We start from the raw sequence: 22,078 nt of genomic DNA, 5'->3' as shown, positions 1-22,078 counted from the left end.
TGCCTAGTCTCCCACAGCATTCTCCTAAGGAAGCTGGCAGCTCATGGCCTAGGCAGGTGTACTCTTCGCTGGGTAAAAAACTGGTTGGATGGCCGAGCCCAGAGAGTTGTGGTGAATGGAGTTAAATCCAGTTGGCGACCGGTCATGAGTGATGTTCCCCAGGGCTCTGTTTTGGGGCCAATTTTGTTTAATATCTTTATCAACGATCTGGATGAGGGGATTGAGTGCACCCTCAGTAAGTTTGCAGATGACACCAAACTGGGTGGGAGTGTCGATCTGCTCGAGGGTAGGATGGCCCTGCAGAGGGATCTGGACAGGCTGGACCGATGGGCTGAGGCCAACTGTATGAGGTTCAACAAGGCCAAGTGCCGGGTCCTGCACTTGGGTCATAACAACACCATGCAATGCTATAGGCTTGGGTAAGAGTGGCTGGAAAGCTGCCTGGCTGAAAAGGACATCGCGGTGTTGGTCAACAGCTTACTGAACATGAGCCAGCAGTGTGCCCAGGTGGCCAAGAAGGCCAACAGCATCCTGGCTTGTATCAGGAATAGTGGGGCCAGCAGGAGCAGGGAAGTGATTGTCCCCCTGTACTCGGTGCTGGTGAGGCTGCACCTGGAATACTGTGTCCAGTTTTGGGCCCCTCAATACAAAGAGGATATTGAGGTGCTGGAGCGTGTCCAGAGAAGGGCAACGAAGCTGGTGAAGGGTCTGGATCACAAGTCTTATGAGGAGCGGCTGAGGGAACTGGGGTTGTTTAGCCTGGAGAAGAGGAGGCAGAAGGGAGACCTTATCGCTCTCTAGAACTACCTGAAAGGAGGTTGTAGTGAGGTGGGTGTTGGTCTCGTCTCCCAAGTAGTTAATGATAGGACGAGAGGAAATGGGCTCAAGCTGCACCAGGGGAGGTTTAGATTGGATATTAGGAAAAATTTCTTCACAGAAAGAGTGGTCAAGCATTGGAACAGGCTGCCCAGAGAGGTGGTGGGGTCCCCATCCCTGGAGGTGTTCAAAAAACAGGTAGATGTAGCACTTTGGGACATGGTTTAGTGGGCATGGTGGTGTTGGGTTGATGATTGGACTGATGATCTTAGAGATCCTTTCCAACCTTAATTATTCCTAGTTTTTTACTTTCATTAAAATAATCCATCCACCAAGCCAGGAAACATTAAATTATTACTCTACCCTTAATTGGTTTAGTGGTGGACTTGGTAATGTTAGAATCATAGAATCGTTTAGGTTGGAAAAGACCTTTAAGATCATCCAGTCCAACCATTAACCTACACTACCAAGTCTACTCTAAGCCAATCAAGGGTAGACTAGACTAAACCATGTCCCAAAGTGCCACATCTTAACTCCATTCACCACAACTCTCTGGGCTCGGCCACCCAACCAGTTTTTTACCCAGCGAAGACTACGCCCGTACAAGCCATGAGCTGCCAGCTTCCCAAGGAGAATATTGTGGGAGACGGTATCAAAAGTTTTGCTAAAGTCCAGGTAAATGACATCCACAGCCTTTCCATCATCTACCAGGTGGGTCACCAGGTCATAGAAGGAGATCAGGTTGGTCAAGCAGGACCTGCCTTTCATGAACCCATGCTGTCTGGGCCTGATCCCCTGGTTGACCTGCACTTGCCTGTTGATTTCACTCAAGATGAACCTCTCCATAATCTTCCCCGGCACCGAGGTCAGGCTGACAGGCCTGTAGTTCCCCGGGTCCTCCTTCCGGCCCTTCTTGTAGATGGGCGTCACATTGGCAAGCCTCCAGTCATCAGGGACCTCCCCTGTTAACCAGGACTGCTGATAGATGATGGAGAGTGGCTTGGCAAGCTCCTCCGCCAGCTCCCTCAATACTCTCGGGTGGATCCCATCTGGCCCCATAGACTTGTGAGCATCCAGGTGGCATAGCAGGTCATTAACTGCTTCCTCCTGGACTATGAGGGCTCCATTCTTGTCCCCATCCCTATCTTCTAGCTTAGGGGCCTGAGTACCCTGGGGATGACCGGTCTGGCTGTTAAACACAGAGGCAAAGAAGGCGTTAAGTACCTCAGCCTTTTCCTTGTCCTCGGTGACAATGTTCCCCCCTGCATCCAGCAAAGGATGGAGATCCTCCTTGGCTCTCCTTTTATTGCTAATGTACTTGTAAAAGCATTTTTTATTATCTTTTACAGCATTGGCCAGATTGAGTTCTAGCTGGGCTTTTGCCTTTCTATTTTCCTCCCTGCAGGACCTGACAAGATCCCTGTTAGGTTAATGGTTGGACTGGATGATCTTAAAGGTCTTTTCCAACCTAAATGATTCTATGATTCTAATGACCTGGGTGATTGGGCAATGAGTACCCTCAGAAAGTTTGCAGATGACACAAAACTGGGAGGAGTGGCTGATACACCATTGTGTTGCCCTCCAGAGGGACCTCAACAGGCTGGAGAAACGGGCTGACAGAAACCTCATGCAGTTCAACAAGAAGTGTCACACCCAGCATCTAGGGAGTAACAACCTCAGGCACCAGTACAGGCTGAGGGCTGACCAGCTGGAATGTACCTCTGCAGAGAAGACCTTGGGGGTCCTAGTGGACATCAAGTTGAACATGAGCCAGCAATGTGCCCTTGCAGCAAAGAAGGCTAATGGTATTCTGGGCTGCATGAGGATGAGTGTTGCCAGCAGGTCGAGGGAGGTGATCCCTCCCCTTTATTCAACACTGTTGAGGCCGTACCTGGAGTACTCTGTCCAGTTCTGGGCTCCCCTAGTACAAGATTGTACTGGTTTTGGCTGGGATAGAGTTAATTTTTCTTCATAGTAGCTAGTATAGGGCTATGTTTTGGATTTGTAATGAAAACAATGTTGATAATACAGGGATTTTTTCATTATTGCTGAGCAGTGCTTACACAGAGTCAAGGCCTTTTCTGCTTCTCACACTGCCCTGCCAGTGAGTAGGCTGGGGGTGCACAAGAAGTTGGGAGGGGACACAGCTGGGACATTGGACCCCAACTGACCAAAGGGATATTCCATACCATATGACGTCATGCTCAGCAATAAAACCTAGGGGAGGAGTTTGCTGGGGTGGCCATTGCTCAGGGACCAGCTCGACATCAGTTGTCTGGTGGTGAGCAATTGTTGGGTTTTTTTCATCACTTGTTTTCCTTGGTTTTTCTTTTCTTTGTTTGTTTTTTTTTTTTCTTATTAAGCTGTCTTATATGAACTCACGAGTTTTCATGCTTTTACCTTTCTGATTCTCTCCCCCATCCCACTGGGATGGGGAAGTCAGGGAGTGGCTGTGTGGTGCTTGCACAGCTGTGTGGGGATGCACAGCTGGATCTGCTGCTCATGAACAAGGGAGAACTAACTGAGCATGTGGAAATCAGTGGCAGCCTTGACTTGAGTGGAGCTCAAGATCCTGAGGGGAGTGAGGAAGGCAAGAAGCAGAGTACAGACCTTGCATTTCAGACCATTGTGCACGCAGCTTTTGCTTTACCTATTAAACTGTATTTATCTCAACACATGAGTTTTCACACTTGCCCTTCTGATTCTCTTCCCCATACCACTGGGGGGAGGGGAGCGAGCAAGTGGCTGTTTGGTGTTTAGCTACCTACTGGGGTTAAACCATGACAGTCCATTTTGGGGCCAACGTGGGGCTTGAAAGGCTTGAGATAATGACAGATTTGACCGGAGTATATTGGAGGGAACTTATAATAATAATTATTATATCTGTTTAACAGTTGCTGGTCATGATATTGACTTATCTGTTCTCAACATTGGTTTATCTGATCCATGCAATGCTCCCTTTTTTTGCTGTACATCAAATTTGAGAGCTTGTTAAAGGCTGGTTTTAGCTTTTGCAGTTTGCTGTGCTGTGTAGCACTTGGTGGTGTTTTGCCTGGGAAAATTATGATAAAAGCACTGGCCTTGAGCCTAATCTGGTATTTGGGCCTTGCACTGATGGTTTCCCTGTACTTCAGGAACCATCTCATGGAGACAGTTAACAATTACACTTTTTCCCTTTTCTCCTCTAAGAGGCATTCGGTGGAGGAAACACAGAATGGCACCTTCCCCTTCTCCTGTGGGGTAGATATTTTCTCCCTTGTTAGAATAAGTCTTCATTATCTTGAACATCTTTGGGTAACCAAAATACTCCTATCAGTACTTCTCAAGAATATTTTTTGGGCTTTTTCTAAGGTTAACCAACTATTTAGGAATATCACCCAGGGATATGCCCCAAGGCAGTGTGGGTATGGGTGGCAAAGCATGTGGGAGAATATGGGCAGATACCTAGAACAGTTGTCACCGATGGTCTGGAACTTCACTCCCGAACAAGTGCAAGATCCTGATGAAGTGATAAAATGTTTGAAAAAAAAGATGCCCTGGCCCTGGCTATGCCAAAGAGACAGAACTTCTCGCACTGTGCTGGGGCCTGGCCTATGCCTACCAAGCACTATTCAGCACCCTCAAGGAGAAGAGAGGGTCTCTGGATCTGAAGACATAGAAACAGACACTGTGGCTAAACCAGAGACCCAGCCCTCAACTATATCTGTTGCCCCGATAGTCAAGAAGAAACAATGGAAGAGGAGGTCAACTTGTTTAGTAAGGGAGAAAGAATCAGAAGAGGCAGCCTGTTCTGCAGCAGGGCAGTCACAAGAACAGGAGGGAGAAGAGACTGAAATCATAAATGAGTCAGAAACCACCTGATCCCTATCCTTGAGTGAGCTGTGAGGTATGTAAAAAGACTTCAGCCGTCAACCAAGCAAGCTGGTTGCTCTGATGCTGGGATATTTGGGCCAGGAAACAGAGGTTAAGGAAGCCTGGCAGCTGGGATCTCTTGCTAGGGATAAGACCATTGACAAAGGGATTGGAAAAGGGGCAACAGTCCGCAGCCTCTGGAGGCGCCTCCTGTCGAGCATGAAGGAAAGGTATCCCTTCAAGGAAGATCTTGTAAATTACTGAGGCAAGTGGACCACCACTGAGGGACGTATCCAGTATCTGAGGGAATTAGCCGTGGTGGAGATGATCTATAGCAACCAATAACCAGGCATCCAAAGACGCGGATGAAATCCAGTGCATGTGGTCCATGTGGCAAAAGTTTGTACAAACTGCACTGACATCATACACCAGCACCCTGGTGATAATGAACTGGACAGACACAGAGGCACCAACTGTGGCTGGATTGGCTAGCCAACTCCGGCAATTTGAAGAGAATGTGTCTTCCTCCCTACGGGCCTGCGTCTCAGCTGTGGAGAGACTGTTCCAACAGTTCCAGCAATTCAAAGAGAATATGTCTTCTTCCTTGCCCATACCAACAAATATTTCAACTATTAAAAGCCACACTTTTTCTGCTCAAGGGAAAGGGTACCGGTGGCACACACCACATGCCACCCTGTGGTTCTTCCTGCGTGCCCAGTGGGAGGACATGAGGAAGTGGGATGGTGAACCTACCTGGAGATTAGAAGCTCGGGTACAGGAACTGCAAGGAAAAACAACAGCCAAAAGGGATCCATGCAGGAAAATTACTGCTCCAGTGTCTGTTGAGCAGAGTAGAAGGGCTGATTGTACTTTTGACCCTGATGAAGGGACTTCTGTTTTGCGGTTACAAAAATCAAGTAATGAAGACTCCGACCAGGAACAGAGGGGCCCTGCACCTGGCCAGGTGGAGGAAAGGGACAATCGGGTTTACTGGACTGTGTGGATTCGATGGCCTGGCACATCAGACCCACAGGAGTATAAGGTTCTAGTGGACACCAGTGCACAGTGTACCCTAATGCCATCAGATTACAAAGGGGCACAATCAATCTGTATTTCTGGAGTGATGGGAGGATCCCAAGAATTGTCTGTGTTGGAGGCTGAGGTAAGCCTAACTGGGAATGACTGGCAAAAGCACCCCATTGTGACTGGCCCAGAGGCCCTGTGCATCCTTGGCATAGATTACCTTAGGAGAGGGTATTTCAAGGACCCAAAAGGGTACCGGTGGGCTTTTGGTATAGCTGCCGTGGAGATGGAGGAAATTAAACACCTGTCCACCTTGCCTGGTCTCTCAGAGGAAACCTCTGTTATTGGGTTGCTGAGGGTCAAAGAACAACAGGTGCCGATTGCTACTACAACAGTACACCAGTGGCAATATCACATCAACTGAGACTCCCTGGTTCACATTCATAAGCTGATTTGATGACTGGAGAGCCAAGGAGTGATCAGCAAGACTCGCTCACCCTTTAACAGTCCCATATGGCCAGTGCAAAAGTCTAATCGGGAGTGGAGACTAACAGTGGACTATCATGGCCTGAATTAAGTTACACTGCCACTGAGTGCTGCTGTACCGGACATGCTAGAACTCCAATACGAACTGGAGTCAAAGGCAGCCAAGTGGTATACCACAACTGATATTGCCAATGCCTTTTTCTCAAGTCCTTTGGCAGCAGAGTGCAGGCCACAGTTTGCTTTCACTTGGAGGGGTGTCCAATACACCTGGAATCGACTGCCCCAGGGGTGGAAACACAGCCCCACCATTTGCCAAGGACTGATCCAGAAAGCACTGGAACAGGGTGAAGCCCCTGAACACCTGCAATACATTGATGACAGCATTGTGTCAGGGAAGAATAATTCATATTCTTCTGAAAGCTGGGTTTGCCATAAAACAAAGTAAGGTCAAGGGACCTGCACAGGAGATCCACTTCTTAGGAATAAAATGGCAAGATGGACGTCGTCAGATCCCAATGGATGTGATCCACAAAATAACAGCTATGTCCCCACCAACTAGCAAAAAGGAAACACAAGCTTTCTTAGGCGTTGTGGGATTTTGGAGAATGCATATTCCAAATTACAGTCTGATCATAAGCTCTCTTTATCAGATGACCCGGAAGAAGAATGACTTTGAATGGGGCCCTGAGCAGCAGCAAGCCTTTGAACAAATTAAATGGGAGATAGTTCATGCAGTAGCCCTTGGGCCAGTCTGGGCAGGGCAGGATGTAAAAAATGTGCTCTACACTGCAGCCAGAGACCATGTCCCCACCTGGAGCCTCTGGCAAAAAGCACCAGGGGAGACTCGAGGTCAACCCCTAGGGTTTTGGAGTCGGGGATACAGAGGATCCGAAGCCCGCTATACTCCAACTGAGAAGGAGATATTGGCAGCATATGAAGGCGTTCGAGCTGCTTCGGAAGTGGTTGGTACTGAAGCACAGCTCCTGCTGGCACCCCGACTGCCGGTGCTGGGCTGGATGTTCAAAGGGAGGGTCCCCTCTACACATCATGCAACTGATGCTCTGTGGAGTAAGTGGGTTGCACTAATCACACAATGGGCTTAAATGGGAAACCCTGACCTCCCAGGAATCTTGGAAGTGATCATGGACTGGCCAGAGGGCTGAAACTTTAGTGTCGCTAGAGGAGGTGACTTGTGCTGAAGAGGCCCCACTGTATAACAAATTACCAGAAAACGAGAAGCAATATGCCCTGTTTACTGATGGCTGGCTTTAGATATTGCTGAACAAGAAAAGTGGCCAGTCCTTTATCTCTATACTGATTCATGGATGGTGGCAAATGCCCTGTGGGGGTGGTTGCAGCAATGGAAGCAGAGCAACTGGCAGCACAGAGGCAAACCCATCTGGGCTGCCCCATTGTGGCAAGATATTGCTGCCCGGGTAGAGAACCTGGTTGTAAAAGTATGTCACGTAGATGCTCACATACCCAAGGGTCAGGCCACTGAAGAACATCAAAACAACCAGCAGGTGGATCAGGCTGCTAAGATTGAAGTAGCTCAGGTGGATTTGGACTGGCAACATAAGGGTGAATTATTTATAGCTTTGTGGGCCCATGATGCCTCAGGCCATCAAGGAAGAGATGCAACATATAGATGTGCTCGTGATCGAGGGGTGGACTTAACTATGGACAGTATTGCACAGGTTATTCATGAGTGTGAAACATGCACCATAATCAAACAAGCTCTCTGGTATAGTGAACGATGGCTGAAATATAAATATGGGGAGGCCTGGCAGATTGATTATATCACACTACCATGAATCCACCATGGCAAGAACCACATGCTTACAATAGTGGAAGCGACTACTGGATGGTCAGAAACATACCCTGTGACCCATGCTACTGCCCGGAATACAATATTGGGCCTTGAAAAGCAAGTTTTATGGTGACACAGCACCCCTGAAAGAATTGAATCAGACAATGGGACTCATTTCCGAAACAGCCTCATAGACACCTGGGCCAAGGAGCATGGCATTGAGTGGGTATATCACATCCCCTATCATGCACCAGCCTCTTGGAAGATCAAACGATATAATGGACTGTTAAAGACTACCCTGAGAGCAATGGGTGGTGGGACATTCAAACATTGGGATACACATTTAGCAAAAGCCACCTGGTTAGTCAACACCAGGGGATCTGCCAATCGAGCTGGCCCTGCCCAAACTGCCTGTGTATGCCCAAACTTTATGTACTGTAGAAGGAGATAAGGTTCCTGTAGTACACAACTGGTTGGGAAAGTCTGGGTTACTCCTTCCTTGGGAAAGGCAAACTCATTCATGGGATTACTTTTGCTCAAGGACCTGGGTGTACTTGGTGGGTAATGTGGAAGGATGGGGAAGTCCTATGTGTACCTCAAGGGAATTTGATTTTCGGTGAAAATAACCCATGATTTGAGTCGTATGATGCCATTAATCTATGATGGCAGTGTTATATGATGCTGTATGTCACCACTATTGTGGTTGCCATATGTCAAATGTATTATAACAGGACTGACCCGAACCAATGAAGACTGAATCTCATGAGGAACCAGGCAAGTGCAGTGGTGGTGCAACTTGAGGTGGCTTCAGTGTGCAACAATCAAAAAAAACACACCATCTCTCCTTTCCTGAGTGACCCCATAACAGATGGAGCCCAAAGGCATGGACTAAATTAATTCAATGGACATTTTATTGGCATTTTATGAACATTTTACAGGGCTGGCCCATAGACTAAGGGAATGATATCAGTGTATATATCAAAGGATGGGAAGAGGGGGTGGTTAATGATGATGTATTGGATAGTGTAGGACCTGAGTATGACGTAAACAGTATGGAATAAGGGGTGGAGAATGTACTGGTTTTGGCTGGGATGGAGTTAGTTTTCTTCATAAGTAACTTGTATGATGCTAGAGAAGAGAAGAGAATAGTTCAATTAGAAGGGACCTACAACGATCATCTAGTCCAACTGCCTGACCACTTCAGGGCTGACCAAAATTTAAAGCATATTATTAAGGGCATTGTCCAAATGCCTCTTAAACAGAGAGGCATGGGGCATCGACCACCTCTCTAGGAAGCCTGTTCCAGTGTTTGACCACCCTCTCAGTAAAGAAATGCTTCCTAATGTCAAGTCTGAACTTCCCCTGACACAGCTTTGAAACATTCCCATGCATCCTATCACAGGATACCAGGGAGAAGAGATCAGCACCTCCCTCTCCATTTCCCCTCCTCAGGAAGCTGTAGAGAGCAATGAGGTCGCTCCTCAGCCTCCTTCTCTCCAAACTAGACAAACGCAGAGTCCTTAGCTGCTCCTCATAAGACATGCCTTCCAGCCCTTTCACCAGCTTTGTTGCCCTCCTCTGGACACATTCAAAGATCTTAACATCCTTCTTAAATTGTGGGGCCCAGAACTGCATGCAGTACTCAACCAGGGGAACACATGACACCTCTGCACAAACATATTTAACAAAGGGTGGTAGCAGCTAGGGGCAGGAGACACAGGAGGAGACGTGAGGACGCGTGAGGAAAAACAGAAAGAGACACAAGGAAGGGGACATTGTTGGGGACACAGCTGGAGACACTCTCAGAAGGAGGTGTTCCATGCCAAAGGAGGTGGTACGCCTCTGAGGGGACTACAGCCCGTGGCTAAGCCACACCAAAGCAGGTATACCCCCAAAAGGGGCTGCAGCCCATGCCAGAGCAGAGGAAATGAATAAAAAAGCCAGAAGCAGCGGAAGAAAAAACACTATGCACTGTTCCAAACATCCTGCACCGCCTGTTGCCTCACTGAAGGGACTGAGTGTAATACATGGCAAAAATAAGGGCAGTGGAGACCAGGGAGCGGGGAAGAGAGGTGCCTGGACTGAAGTTGAGCCTAGGGGAGGCGGAAGAAAGGTGTCTTCCCTAAGTGTTTGTTTAATTGTTTGTAATCTTTGTTTCTCAATACCTGAATTAATAATTAAATTTAATTTATTGCCAATTAACATATTTTTTAAGATAAATTCTCTGAGTCAACACTGTCTTGCCCATGACAATATCCCAATCATTCCCCTACCAAATGACTAGAAGGCATGCATTTCAGCTATGTGGTGGTGCATGCCTAGTCATGAGGGACACCCATTTTGGCCACACAACATATGCTTCCAGTTGTGTGACAAGTTGTTTAGGTAGCCAGTCTCTGCAGTCTTTATAAGGTCTCAAACCATTTTCCAGTGTAGATCTTGGGGATCAGGAAATGCTAGATTAATTCTTCTGGAGAGTCAGATATACTCAGTGGGTCAAAAATTAACCATCACTGGTATAAACAGCAGACATTCAGTTCAATTGTCTTTTGGAAAGAGAACAGCCTAGTACTGTAACTGCACAAATCACTAAAAGTAAAAACAATATACACAAATTGCTTGGCTACAAATATTTTATAACTATAGAAGTTTTCAGAGTCAGGGAAATGTTAAGGGCAAGATATGAAGAAAAACTATAAAATCCTGAATGGAGAAGAAAACTGTTCTCTCTCCCCTAAGACTAGGGCTATGGAATGAAACTAGCAGGTTCAGAACAAAAGGAAGTACTTCTTCACAATGAGTAGTTAAACCATGAAACTCCTTACCACAGCCAAGTTCCTTTGGGTTCAAATGCAATTACATATATTCATGGAAGAAAAATCTACTGAGGACTATTAGCTACTCAGACACTACCTCTGCCTTGGGAAGTCACTAACACTGAAATTACTGGAGGATTCGTTCCACATATTTGTTGTTATGTCTTTTAGTTTTACAGTTCTCTTTGATATCTCCTGAAAGAGTTTTAGGACACATTTTTTTCAAATGTCAGAATGATTTATTCTCAAGAATAGGAGGATCAGCATTTTTTCTCTTAATATTTTGATTATAAACTTGAAAGAACCATTAATAGAGGGTGTGCTTAGTAAATGTTTAAATTATTAACCTATATCACCATTTACTACTGGTGAGCAAGCATCCCTGCTATATAGTTAGAAATAAAGTATGATTTTCTGAATCCAAGATGGACCTGCTGATGGCCAAAGCTGAGCCAATCAGCAACGTTGGACCTGCTAGTTGCAAACAGGGAAGAACTGTTGGATGATGTGAAGGTCAAGGGCAGCCTTGGCTGCAGTGACCATGAGACTGTAGTGTTTAAAACCCTGAGAGGAGTGAGCAAGACAAACAGTAGAATTACAACCCTGGACTTGAGAAGAGCAGATTTTAACCCGTTTGGGGACCTGCTTGGAAGAAACTGCCCTGGAGGGCAGAAGAGCCAAGGAGAGCTGGGTGATCTTCAAGGACAGCCTCCTCAGAGCACAAGAATTGTCTGTTCCAATGTGCAGAAAGCTGAGCAAGTGTGGCAGAACAGATGAACATGGAGCTCCTGACAGAGCTCAAACATAGAAGGTGGAAGCAGGGACAGGCTACTTGAGAGGAATACAAAGATATTGCCTGCACACGTAGGAATGGAGTCAGGAAAGCCAAAGTTCAGCTGGAGTTGGAACTAGTGAGGGATGTGAAGGGCACCAAGAAGAGCTACTATAAGCACACTGGCAGCAAAAGGAAGGCTAAGGAGAGTACAGTGTTATGGGATTCTTTATTGCCAACACTTGAAATACAGAATTCCAAAGAGAAATTCTTTACTGCAGTGTGCATGCGGTGCCCCAGCCTAGTTCTGAGGGACCCTAATCATTAGTAACACACAGGTTATATAGAATATACAGGTGGGCTATTGCCCAATTACAGTCTTAAGCTTATCTACAGTCAGCCAATCAGTCCTTAATGTTTGCATGCACAGTAGGGTTTCCTTCGCGTGGCTGTGTGATCAGAGACAGTGGTCTGGGCTGGTTTTCATCCTTTGTCTGCTACATGCTCAGAACTGGTTTCCATGGGTTTGTTATCAGGCAAGGTTGTTGTAACTAGCTGAGCTTTCGTGCTTCAGTGTTTCCCCTCCTTGAGTTAATGGAAAGCTCACCGAAACGAGGGTAAAGTTCATCCTATTAAGTGTCTTAAATTTGTATTTTCTTCACAGTCCCCCCTTTTCTTTTGACCGTCAGGGTCAGATTTGATTAAGTCACTCAGTAGGTGATCTTTGAAGACAATCTAGAACACAGAGGAAGACAGCAATGCAGAAGGACATAAATTACAGCAAAAGCAAGTAAAATTACAACCAATATAGTTAAAAGCTTTTGGACCCAGAGGGAAAGGTTGGGAAACTATGAGGTTACCCACCCAGACATATTGAGGGGTGCTTCTTTTCCAATATCATGCAATATTTTCATATGAGTCTTTATCTCTTCCACATCTGTTTCAATCCTTTGATCTTGGTAAACATAAAAACAACAGCTAGCATTAACTAAAGCTCAAACTCCTCCTTGTGCAGCTAACACATAATCTAAAGCAAATCGATTTTGAATTACCATTTGTTATCTCTTCAGCAAACTTCAGTCCCTTACAGGGAGTCCTTCAGTCTCTGGCATTCCTGCTTCCAACCAGTTTAACCCCTTCTGCAGTTAGGCCTTCTTGCCCTCCATGTCAGATCATTCCTTGGTCATAAATTTCCATCGCTGCACAGTTACAATTTGAATTTCCACTTCATTCCCTCCTTTTGTGAGTGGTTTGTACTCACACACATTCATCATTGCAAGCCTTTCAAATTCCTCCTTATGCTTCTTATCTATTTCCATTTCCAAAAACATTTGTTTTGCCTCACTTGGGTTATTCCCTTTGCTCCCTTCTTCATGTGTTAACAGCCTGTTTTCAGGCACTGTTAGATAAGGAGGCTCAAGACATTTTTACCAGGTTTACATGGCAAGGTTTTGGTAGTGGAGGGGGATTGCAGGGGTGGATTCTGTGAGAAGATACCAGAAGCTGCCCCTATGTTGGACAGAGCCAGTTCCAGGCGGGTCCAAGATGGACCCGCAGCTGGTGAAAGCTGAGCCAATCAGCAACGCTGGTAGCACCTCTGTGATAACATATTTAAGAAGGGTAAAAAAACTGCTGCGTAACAGCAGCTGGGAGAGAGGAGTGAGAATATTGTGAGAGAAACAACTATACAGACACCAAGGTCAGGGAAGAAAGAGGGGGAGGAGGTGCTCCAGGCGCTGGAGCAGAGATTCCCCTGCAGCCCATGGTGAAGACTGCAGATTGTCCCCCTGCAGCCCATGGAGGTCCACGGTGGAGCAGGTGGATGTGCCCTGAAGGAAGCTGCAGCCCGTGGATAGCCAATGCAGGAGCAGGCTCCTAGCAGGAACTGCGGCCTGTGGAAAGGAGCCCATGCCGGAGCAGGTTTTCTGGCAGGACCTGTGACCCACGTCTGGGGGGACCCACGCTGGAGCAGTCTGCTCCTGAAGGACTGCATCCTGTGGAAAGGACCCATGCTGGAGCAGTTCATGAAGAACTGTAGCCTGTGGGAAGGACCCACACTGGAGAAGTTCATGGAGGATTGTCTCCCGTGGGAGGGACCTGTCAGGGACTGAAAGAGTTAATGCCTCAAACATTGTGGTGAGGCAAGTTAAGGTCTGCAAAGAGACAAGTTAAGGTCTCCATACCGATAAATTGGGGTCTGCATAGCACCACAGGTGAGAAGCCGATTGGTGCGGAGTTGGCACGGAGCTGGGAGGCATGTCGGAGGACTCGCAGTTCCGCCCTCTGACGGCCGAAGGTCATGCAGAGTTCATTTGAGGAAGGGGCTCACGACCACCCGAAAGACCCCCGGAAGACCCCTCGCGACCACCCCCCCCCAGTGGCGCCTGCGCAGAAGAGGGAGAACATTCTGGAACAAGCCTCAAGGGGGGCGAGACTAGAGGCAGAGACTGGCCTATAAAAAGACACAACTTTGAAGAGCCACGTGGCGCACCCCCACCACCAGAGGATCCCGTGCTGCTGCCTTCCCCCGCCTCCGCTCCAGATCAGCCTTCCCCCACCCGCTGTCGGCACAGCCGGAGGCCCTGTGCTCCGAGAGCAGCATGTCCACCGCCGGAGGACTGCCGCGTTTATCATCGATATCGTGGGATCCAAGGGTGGTGATAGCTCTCTCTCTCCTCTTTCTTCCTTTTCCTTTCCTTTTATAAGTATTTGATTTAGAACCCACGTTGCCTATCGTGGTGCTTTCCTGGTTCGGGTTGCCTCCTTATTCACATGAAACCATTGACCAAGTCTGAGACTAAGATTGGACCTAGCCACACCTAGACTCCTCTCTGGAAAGGAGTTTAGAAAGCAAGGGGGTCTATTCCGAACCTTGTGACTCAACGGGAGGGTCCTCCTTATCCCCTGCATATCGTGGTGCTTTCCAAGTTCAGGTTGGTGTTTACTGTCAATAAAGTGTTTAATTGGTCGTTTGGTGTCATTTCACCTTAATTTAGCCCAAGGGAATCACAGAACCTCCATGATCCTCTCTGGACAGTCCAGTTTGGGTCGTGACAGGACCCCACTCTGGAGCAGGGGAAGAGCGTGAGGAGGGAGGAGTGACAGAGAAAAAGCTTTATGAACTGTCAAAAACCCCATTTCCTATCCCCCTGTGCCACTCATGGGGAGGAGGTAGAGAACTTGGGAATGAAGCTGAGCCTGGGAAGAAGGGAGGGGTGGGAGGAAGGTGTTTTAAGATTTGTTCTTCTTTCTCCTTATCCTACTCTTTTTAATTAGCAATAAATTAAAATTAATTTCCCCAAGTTGAGTCTGTTTTGCCTGTAATGGTAATTGGTAAGTGGTCTCCCTGTCATTATCTTGACCTGTGAGCTTTTTGTCATATTTTATCTCCCTGTCCTGTTGATGGAGGGGGAGTGATAAGGTGGCTTGGTGGGCACCTGGCAGCCAGCCAAGGTCAACCCACCACAACAGCACATCCTCTTACAAATAATACACTCTTTTTTTAAGTGAAACTGTGCTGACTGACAAGACCATTAGCTGCAAATGCTTTTTTGTTTTTTAACTAGTGAGGCCTGCAAAGGTCTATGAGACTTTTTGAGACTTTTAGTCTCACACCATCCTTCTCTTAAAGACCTAGAGTATGGTAGAAGGGCCACAGATGCCCTGCTGATGACTCCTGGGAGCCCAGGATTGATCACTGTGTGGGCCATGCTGTCCTATCATCCGTTCTTGCCTCTAGATTTTTATAATTGTTAATAGTCACGAGTCCAAGCACTCCTCCCTTTTCTTCTTCCTTATCTTCTAATATATTCAGCGTCATTGTTCTGGCCTCTGCTTGAGTTATGCCTCATCCAATGCTGTCTTAAGCAGTTTTTCCTAACCATCCTTCCATATCTGGGAGCCATCCCCACCAGTCAAAAAGGTTGGGTTTTTTTCCTCCAGGTATTGCATGCGGTATCTGAAGTTTACCTCACATTTTATGTGTGTCCATTTCTCTTCTCTGATGTTGCTCTGCATATGCACAGCAAGTGGTGTTAACTAATACACATATATCTTCCTTGAGCGATAAGCACATAATCAAATACACTTCTGTTTTGTAGGGCTACCTAAAATGCTTGTTTTACCTCTAAATGTAAGGCTGAATAAGGCCGAAATCTCTTCTATTACAGCAGATATATTTATAATAGCCCTTTCTAATTCTGATATTCCTAGCCAGGGGAGGAATGTTCATGCAAATTGGTGGAAGCCAGTTTGTCAAATAAAAAGTGCACATAGCATTTTGTACTTTGTTTGGTACATTTGGGTAAGTCATGCCCATCATTCCAGATGTCACCAGCAGTGTTCCTCAGGGCTCAATTCTAGGGCCAGTTCTGTTCAATATTTTTATCAATGATCTGGATGCAGGAGTTGAATGTACCCTTAGCAAGTTTGCTGATGGTACTAAACTGGGAGGTGCTGCTGACTCTCTTGAGGGATGAGAGGCCTTGCAGAGGGATCTAGACAGACTGGAGCATCGGGAAATCATCAGTGGCATGAAATTTAACAAGTCCAAGTGCCAGGTTCTGCACCTAGGATGGAGTAATGCTGGACACAAGTATAGATTGGGAGAAGAGTAGCTGGAGAGCAGCCCTGCAGAAAGGGATCTGGGGGTGCTGGTTGACAGTAGGCTCAACAGGAGTCAGCAGCATGCCCTGGCAGCCAAGAGGGCAAACCACATCCTGGGGTGCATCAAACACAGCAGCCCAAGGATAGCCAATGCAGGAGCAGACTCCTAGCAAGAACTGCAGCCTGTGGAGAGGAGCCCATGCTGGAGCAGTTTTTCTGGCAGGACCTCTGACATTCTCAGCCTTGCTACTGGTTGGATCTGGGGATATGGAGCTGTGGCAGACTTGCCTCTATGGTGCTGCCAGATTCAGTAATTCCCTAACAAGAGATCAGGATGTTTCCCATCTTGACTGAACTACTGAGTACTGTAGAGTGTGTACCACTTAAAAAAGCCCGATGGCTTTCAGGTCACAGGTTATTCAATTAGTTAACCAGAATAGTACTGCAAACTGGTACTTCTGTACCACCAAATATAGGAAACACTGGCCCTGTCTATTTTAGTTTTTATCCCCATCCTAATGCCAAGCACAAGCATGACAGTTAAAGTAGAAGGTTTTATGGGGTTTGTTTATTTTTCAGGTTTGATAACTTATCACTAGGATAGTGTCTAATTACTGCCTGCTGGCTCTTGAGTTGGTAATTCTTAATCAATATCAACCAACTTAAAACAGGAACAATTCAATATTTTTCAAAACTTGACTACAGATGGTTCCTAACTATCTGCATTAACCTCTAAGTCTGACACTTTTCAAGATGTAGCTATGCATGTAAGAAATTCTTCAATCTTGGTAGCTCATTATAATAGAGGAACCCTTAATACTTCTTACAGATACTGGTGAAGGCCTGTCAAGTAAGACCTATTAGTTGCACTGTAGCATTTTGCACAAGCAGTCAACACACTGAAGAATCATTATAATTATTTTGGTGTTAAAACAAAAAGTTGGGCCAAGTAAAAGCAGAAGTGGATGAGTGGCTTGCTAGTGCCAAAATGGTTGCTTAGTTACTGCTGACTTTGAACTAAAATATGGTACAACTGAAATAAAAATAAAAAAAAAAAAAACAAAAAACCTATTTGAACTACTTAACAAAAGATACTAAAATTTGAAGTGAACTCCCCCCCCCCCCAGTAACTCTGCATATCCATCTGGGGGAAAACAAATAGCAATATTATGTAGCATCCTTTAACCTGTTTCTCCACAGATAGCTCCCCATACAACTAATAGTTACTATGAGCTGACATGTTTATGATATTTGACTGCCACCTTCATTATATGATTTAATCAGAAGTTAAATATCATAAAGGAAATTAATTTGGTTACGCAGTTTGTTTTTATTTTCCAAGAAGTGATTCCATCCCAGATACAGCTATATCTTTGCTTACATTGGTCTCAATTTCCGAAGATTACCCTTACAACTAACAGGAACTGAACAAGATCAAAGCAGAGGCCAATAAGTGTGATATTGTGGCAGGAGTTTGTTACAGACAGGGTGAGGAAGCAGACAAAGCCTTCTTTAAGCAACTTGAGGAACTCTACAGATCACAGATCAAGGGCAACAAGAGCTTCTACTACCACTTTAATAGTAAAAGACTGAACAAGGAGAAGGTGGGCCTATTGCTGAATGGGATGGGTGATCTAGTGACAGTGGACATAGATGAGGCTGAGGTACTCAATGTCTTCTTGGCCTCAATCTGCACCGACAAAGTCTCCCAGGCCTCTGTGCTTAGAGACAGGGTTCAAGGAAAACTACCAACAGTGGATGAGGATTGAATCAGGGATTATTTCAGAGAACTTAATCTGTACAAACCCATGGGACCAGATGGGCTGCATCCAAGAGTGCTGAGAGAACTGGCTGGTTTCATAGTGAGGCCGTTCTCTTATCAGCTTTGAAAAGTCATGAAGATCAGGGGAATTCCCTGATGACTAGAGAAGGACAAATGTTGCATTCATCTTAAAAAAAAGTGCCAAAAATTCAACCCAGGGAACTTAAGTTCCTGGGAAAATCATAGAGAAAGTCCTCTTGGAAGATGTTTTTGGGTGCATGAAGGAGAAGGTGATTGGGAACAGTCAGCATGCATTTACCAAGGGGTTATCATGCCTGACCAACCTAATTGCCTTCTGTGATAAAATGGCAGGATTCGTGGATGAAGGGAGAGCACTGGATGTCATTTACCTCGACTTTAGCAGTGCTTTCAATACTGTATCCCACAATATTCTTGTATCCAAGTTGGGATATTATAGTCTGGATGGGTGGACAACTAGATGGGTTTAAAAACTAGTTGGGTGACTGAGCTCAGAGAGTGGTGGTTAATGGGCTGTACTCTACTGGGATGCCTGTGACAAGTGGGGTACTGCAGGGGTCTATCCTGGGACCTGTCCTGTTTAAAATCTTTATCAAACACCTGGAGGAGGTGATGCATCTCGCTCTTGTCAAGTTTGCAGGAGTTGGGAGGATGAAGTAAATACACTCAAGGGCAGGGCTGCCATTCAGAGAGACCTAGACAGGTTGGAGGAATGGGCTGACAGGAACTTAATTTAATTCAACAAGGACAAATGCCAAGTCCTGCACCTAGGGAAGAAGAACCCCTGGCATCAATACCATCTGGGGACTGGCTGGGGAGCAGCTCTGCTGAAAAGGACCCGAGGATCTTGGAAAACAGCAAACTGAATATGAGCCAGAACTGTGCCCTGGCAGCAAAGGTGGTTAGCAGTATCCTGGGCTATATCACCAGGAGCACAGCTAGTAGATTGAGGGAAGTGATTATCCTCCTTTACTTGGTGCTCATTAGATCACATCTAGAATGCTGTGTCAAATTTTGGGCACCTCAATACAAGAAAGTAATTGATCAAGTGGATCAAATTCAGCAGAGGGCCACCAAGATGTCAGGGGGCTGGAGTATTTGCACTATGAGGAGAGGCTGAGGGAACTGTGCTTGTTCAGCCTGGAGGAAGGAAGGCTGCAGGGGCACCTAATAGCAGCCCCCCGGTACCTATGAGGAGGCTATCAAGAAGACAGAGCCAGGCTCTTCACAGTGTTGCATAGTGGGAAGATGACACAATGGGCACAAATTGAAACAAGCAAGGTTCACGCTGGCTATAAGGAAACTGTTTTTCACCATGAGGACAGTCAAGCAGTGGAACAGGGGCCCTGAGAAGTTGTGCAGTCTTCAGTCCTGGAGGTTTTCAAGCCCTGACTAGAGAAAACCCTGAGCAAGCTGGTCTGAATTCAGTGTTGACCCTGCTTTAAACAGGAGGTTGGACTAGAGACCTCCAGAAGTCCCTTCCAACCTGAATGGTTCTTTTTTTTTTTTTTTTTTTTTTCTTCTAGCCTGAGAAGATATTCTCTGTAAAGAAGTGGAACTGCCAAAAGAAAAGACACCTAAACACAGTGTTGAGTTTGGAAGGCAGCCATTGCATTCTCTTGTTTAGCCTTTTCCTGGTGCCCGCATCAGGAACAATGCAGGGATTTAGAGAAGCAACCTGATTGTGTTTGTGTCCTGAGCAGGATCAGGCTTTCAAGCTCTGCTGTGTAGACTGCCACCAGCTCCTCGGCAGCAGGTACTGCAGAGCTCACTGCCTGCGTGGATGAGAGAAAGTGACCAAGGGATCAGCAGCTAGTATTCCAGGCAGCTTGCAGAAGACTGCCGCGTGCTGTTGTTATTCTCCCTACTCCTGTCCAGTCGTCGCCAACTCCGCAGCATGGCGGAATGTCTCTCCTGCGGTTCCCGCTGAGGAGCGTGTCCCAAGACGCCACACCCAGTCTGGAGCGCGGGGACGAATTGATGCAGGCCGGCTACCGTACACCACCCCCACCCCCACCCCCCCGCCGCTTCCGGGTGCTCCCCGCCCCCCTCCGCGCTGCCGTGACAGTCTAGGACGCTCATGCTCCAGAGGCAGCAGCGGTCCAGCCCGGCGCGACCTTCACCACTGGCGGGAATCCTTATGAGACAGGAATGAGGGACGAGAAAGGGTGGCCCCGCCGCAGTGGAAAGAGATGCGAGCAGCAGCATACCCTCTCCCCAGTGGCTCACCTGTTGCGTCTTCCATGCCACCTGAAAATGCAATTTGGAGATAAAAGTTGCCACTGCCGCCGACCAAACCGGACGCTGCATCCACCACCTCACATTCTCGATGACGTAGGAAGTGCAGCACAGAAACCCAACTCGCGTCAACTACACGTGACCAAGAGAAAGAGCAGCTGGGAGGAGTAAGCCCCGCCCCGTCTCCCCTTTCCTCAGCTAATCACAGAGCTGCCTGGGTATGGCCTCGCTCCAGAAGGGCTTTGTGGGTGTCATGATACTCCTTGTGTTTGGTGAGCTGTGCTTGCAGAAGGATACATATCAGGGTAAAATACGCTGCGCAACAGCAGCTGGGAGAGAGAGGAGTGAGAATATGTGAGAGAAACAACCCTGCAGACACCAAGGTCAGGGAAGAAGGAGGGGGAGGAGGTGCTCCAGGCACGGGAGCAGAGATTCCCCTGCAGCCCGTGGTGAAGACCATGGTGACGCAGGTTGTCCCCCTTCAGCCCGTGGAGGTCCACGGTGGAGCAGATATCCACCCTGCAGCCCATGCAGGACCCCACGCTGGAGCAGGTGGATGTGCCCTGAAGGAAGCTGCAGCCCATGGAGAGCCCACGCGGGAGCAGGTTTTCTGGCAGGACCTGTGACCCCTGCAGGGGATCCATGCTGGAGCAGTCTGCTCCTGAAGGACTGCACCCTGTGGAAAGGACCCATGCTGGAGCAGTTCGTGAAGAACTGCAGCCCGTGGGAAGGACCCACATTGGAGAAGTTCATGGAGGACTGTCTCCCGTGGGAGGGACCCCACACTGGAGCAGGGGAAGAGCGTGAGGAGGAAGGATCGGCAGAGACGAAACGTTATGAACTGACCACAACCGCCATTCCCCTATCACCCTGTGCCGCTTGGGGGTAGCAGACTCGGGAGCGAAGCTGAGCCTGGAAAGAAGGGGGGGGGGGGGGGGGGGGGGAAGGTGTTTTTAGATTTGTTCTTATTTCTCATTATCCTGCTCTGTTACAATTAATTGACAGTAAATTAAATTAATTTCCCCAAGTCAAGTCTGTTTTGCCCGTGATGGTAATTGGCAAGTAATCTCCCTGTCCATCTCTTCTCCAGGCTGAACAGGCCCAGTTCTCTCAGCCTCTCCTTGGATGTCACGTTCTCCAGCCCCTGACCAGCTTGGTGGCCCTCCGCTAGACTTGTTCCAGTGTGTCACTATCCTTCTTGTACTGGGGAGCCCCAAACTGGACACAGTACTGCAGCTGCAGTCTCACAAGTGCTGAATAAAGGGGAAGGATCACTTCCCTGGACCTGCTGGCTGCACTTTTGCTAATACAGCTCAAGATGCAGTTGGTCGTCTTTGCTGCAAGGACCCCCAGATCCTTTTCTGTGGAGCTGCTTCCCAGACAGTTGGCCTCTGGCTTGTATTGTTGCATAGGGGTATTTCATTCCAGATGCAGGACTTTGGATCTGCTCGTGTTGAGCTTCATGGGGTTCCGGTCATCCCATTTCTCCAGCCTGTCCAGGTCCCTCTGAACAGCAGCCCTGACCTCCAGCATACTGACCACTCCCCCCCCAATTTGGTGTCATCCACAAACTTGCTGAGAGTGCACTCCATCCCATCATCCAGATCATTAATGAAGACATTAAATACCAGTATTGGCCCCAGTACTGATCCCTGAGGGACCCCAGCTGGGCTTTGTACCACTGATCACAACTCTTTGAGCTCAGCAGTCCAGCTAATTTTCCATCCACCTTATCATCTGCTTATCAAGCCCATATCCCAACAATTTGGAGATAAAAAGACTATAGGAGACTGTGTCAAAGGCCCTGGCTAAAGTCAAGGTATACAACATCCACTGCCTTCTGCTCTTCCACAGCGCCA

The 22,078-nt window shown here is 47.3% G+C and overlaps 1 protein-coding gene across 1 annotated transcript in view; it reads right to left on the bottom strand.

The window, feature by feature from the left end:
- LOC142596529 (mitochondrial nicotinamide adenine dinucleotide transporter SLC25A51-like) overlaps positions 1-20,291 on the bottom strand; it is a 40,277-nt gene extending 19,986 nt beyond the window's left edge. Inside the window, exon 1 of the mRNA XM_075725681.1 lies at positions 20,211-20,291. Coding sequence (XP_075581796.1) covers positions 20,211-20,291 — 81 coding nt within the window. The remainder of the gene's footprint in view (positions 1-20,210) is intronic.
- Between the last annotated feature and the right edge of the window lie 1,787 nt (positions 20,292-22,078).

Source organism: Pelecanus crispus, chromosome W, assembly GCF_030463565.1.
Source record: "Pelecanus crispus isolate bPelCri1 chromosome W, bPelCri1.pri, whole genome shotgun sequence".
Classification (NCBI taxonomy): Eukaryota; Metazoa; Chordata; class Aves; order Pelecaniformes; family Pelecanidae; genus Pelecanus; species Pelecanus crispus.
Note: the sequence above shows the minus strand (reverse complement) of the source record. Positions and strands in the feature narration are given on the sequence as shown.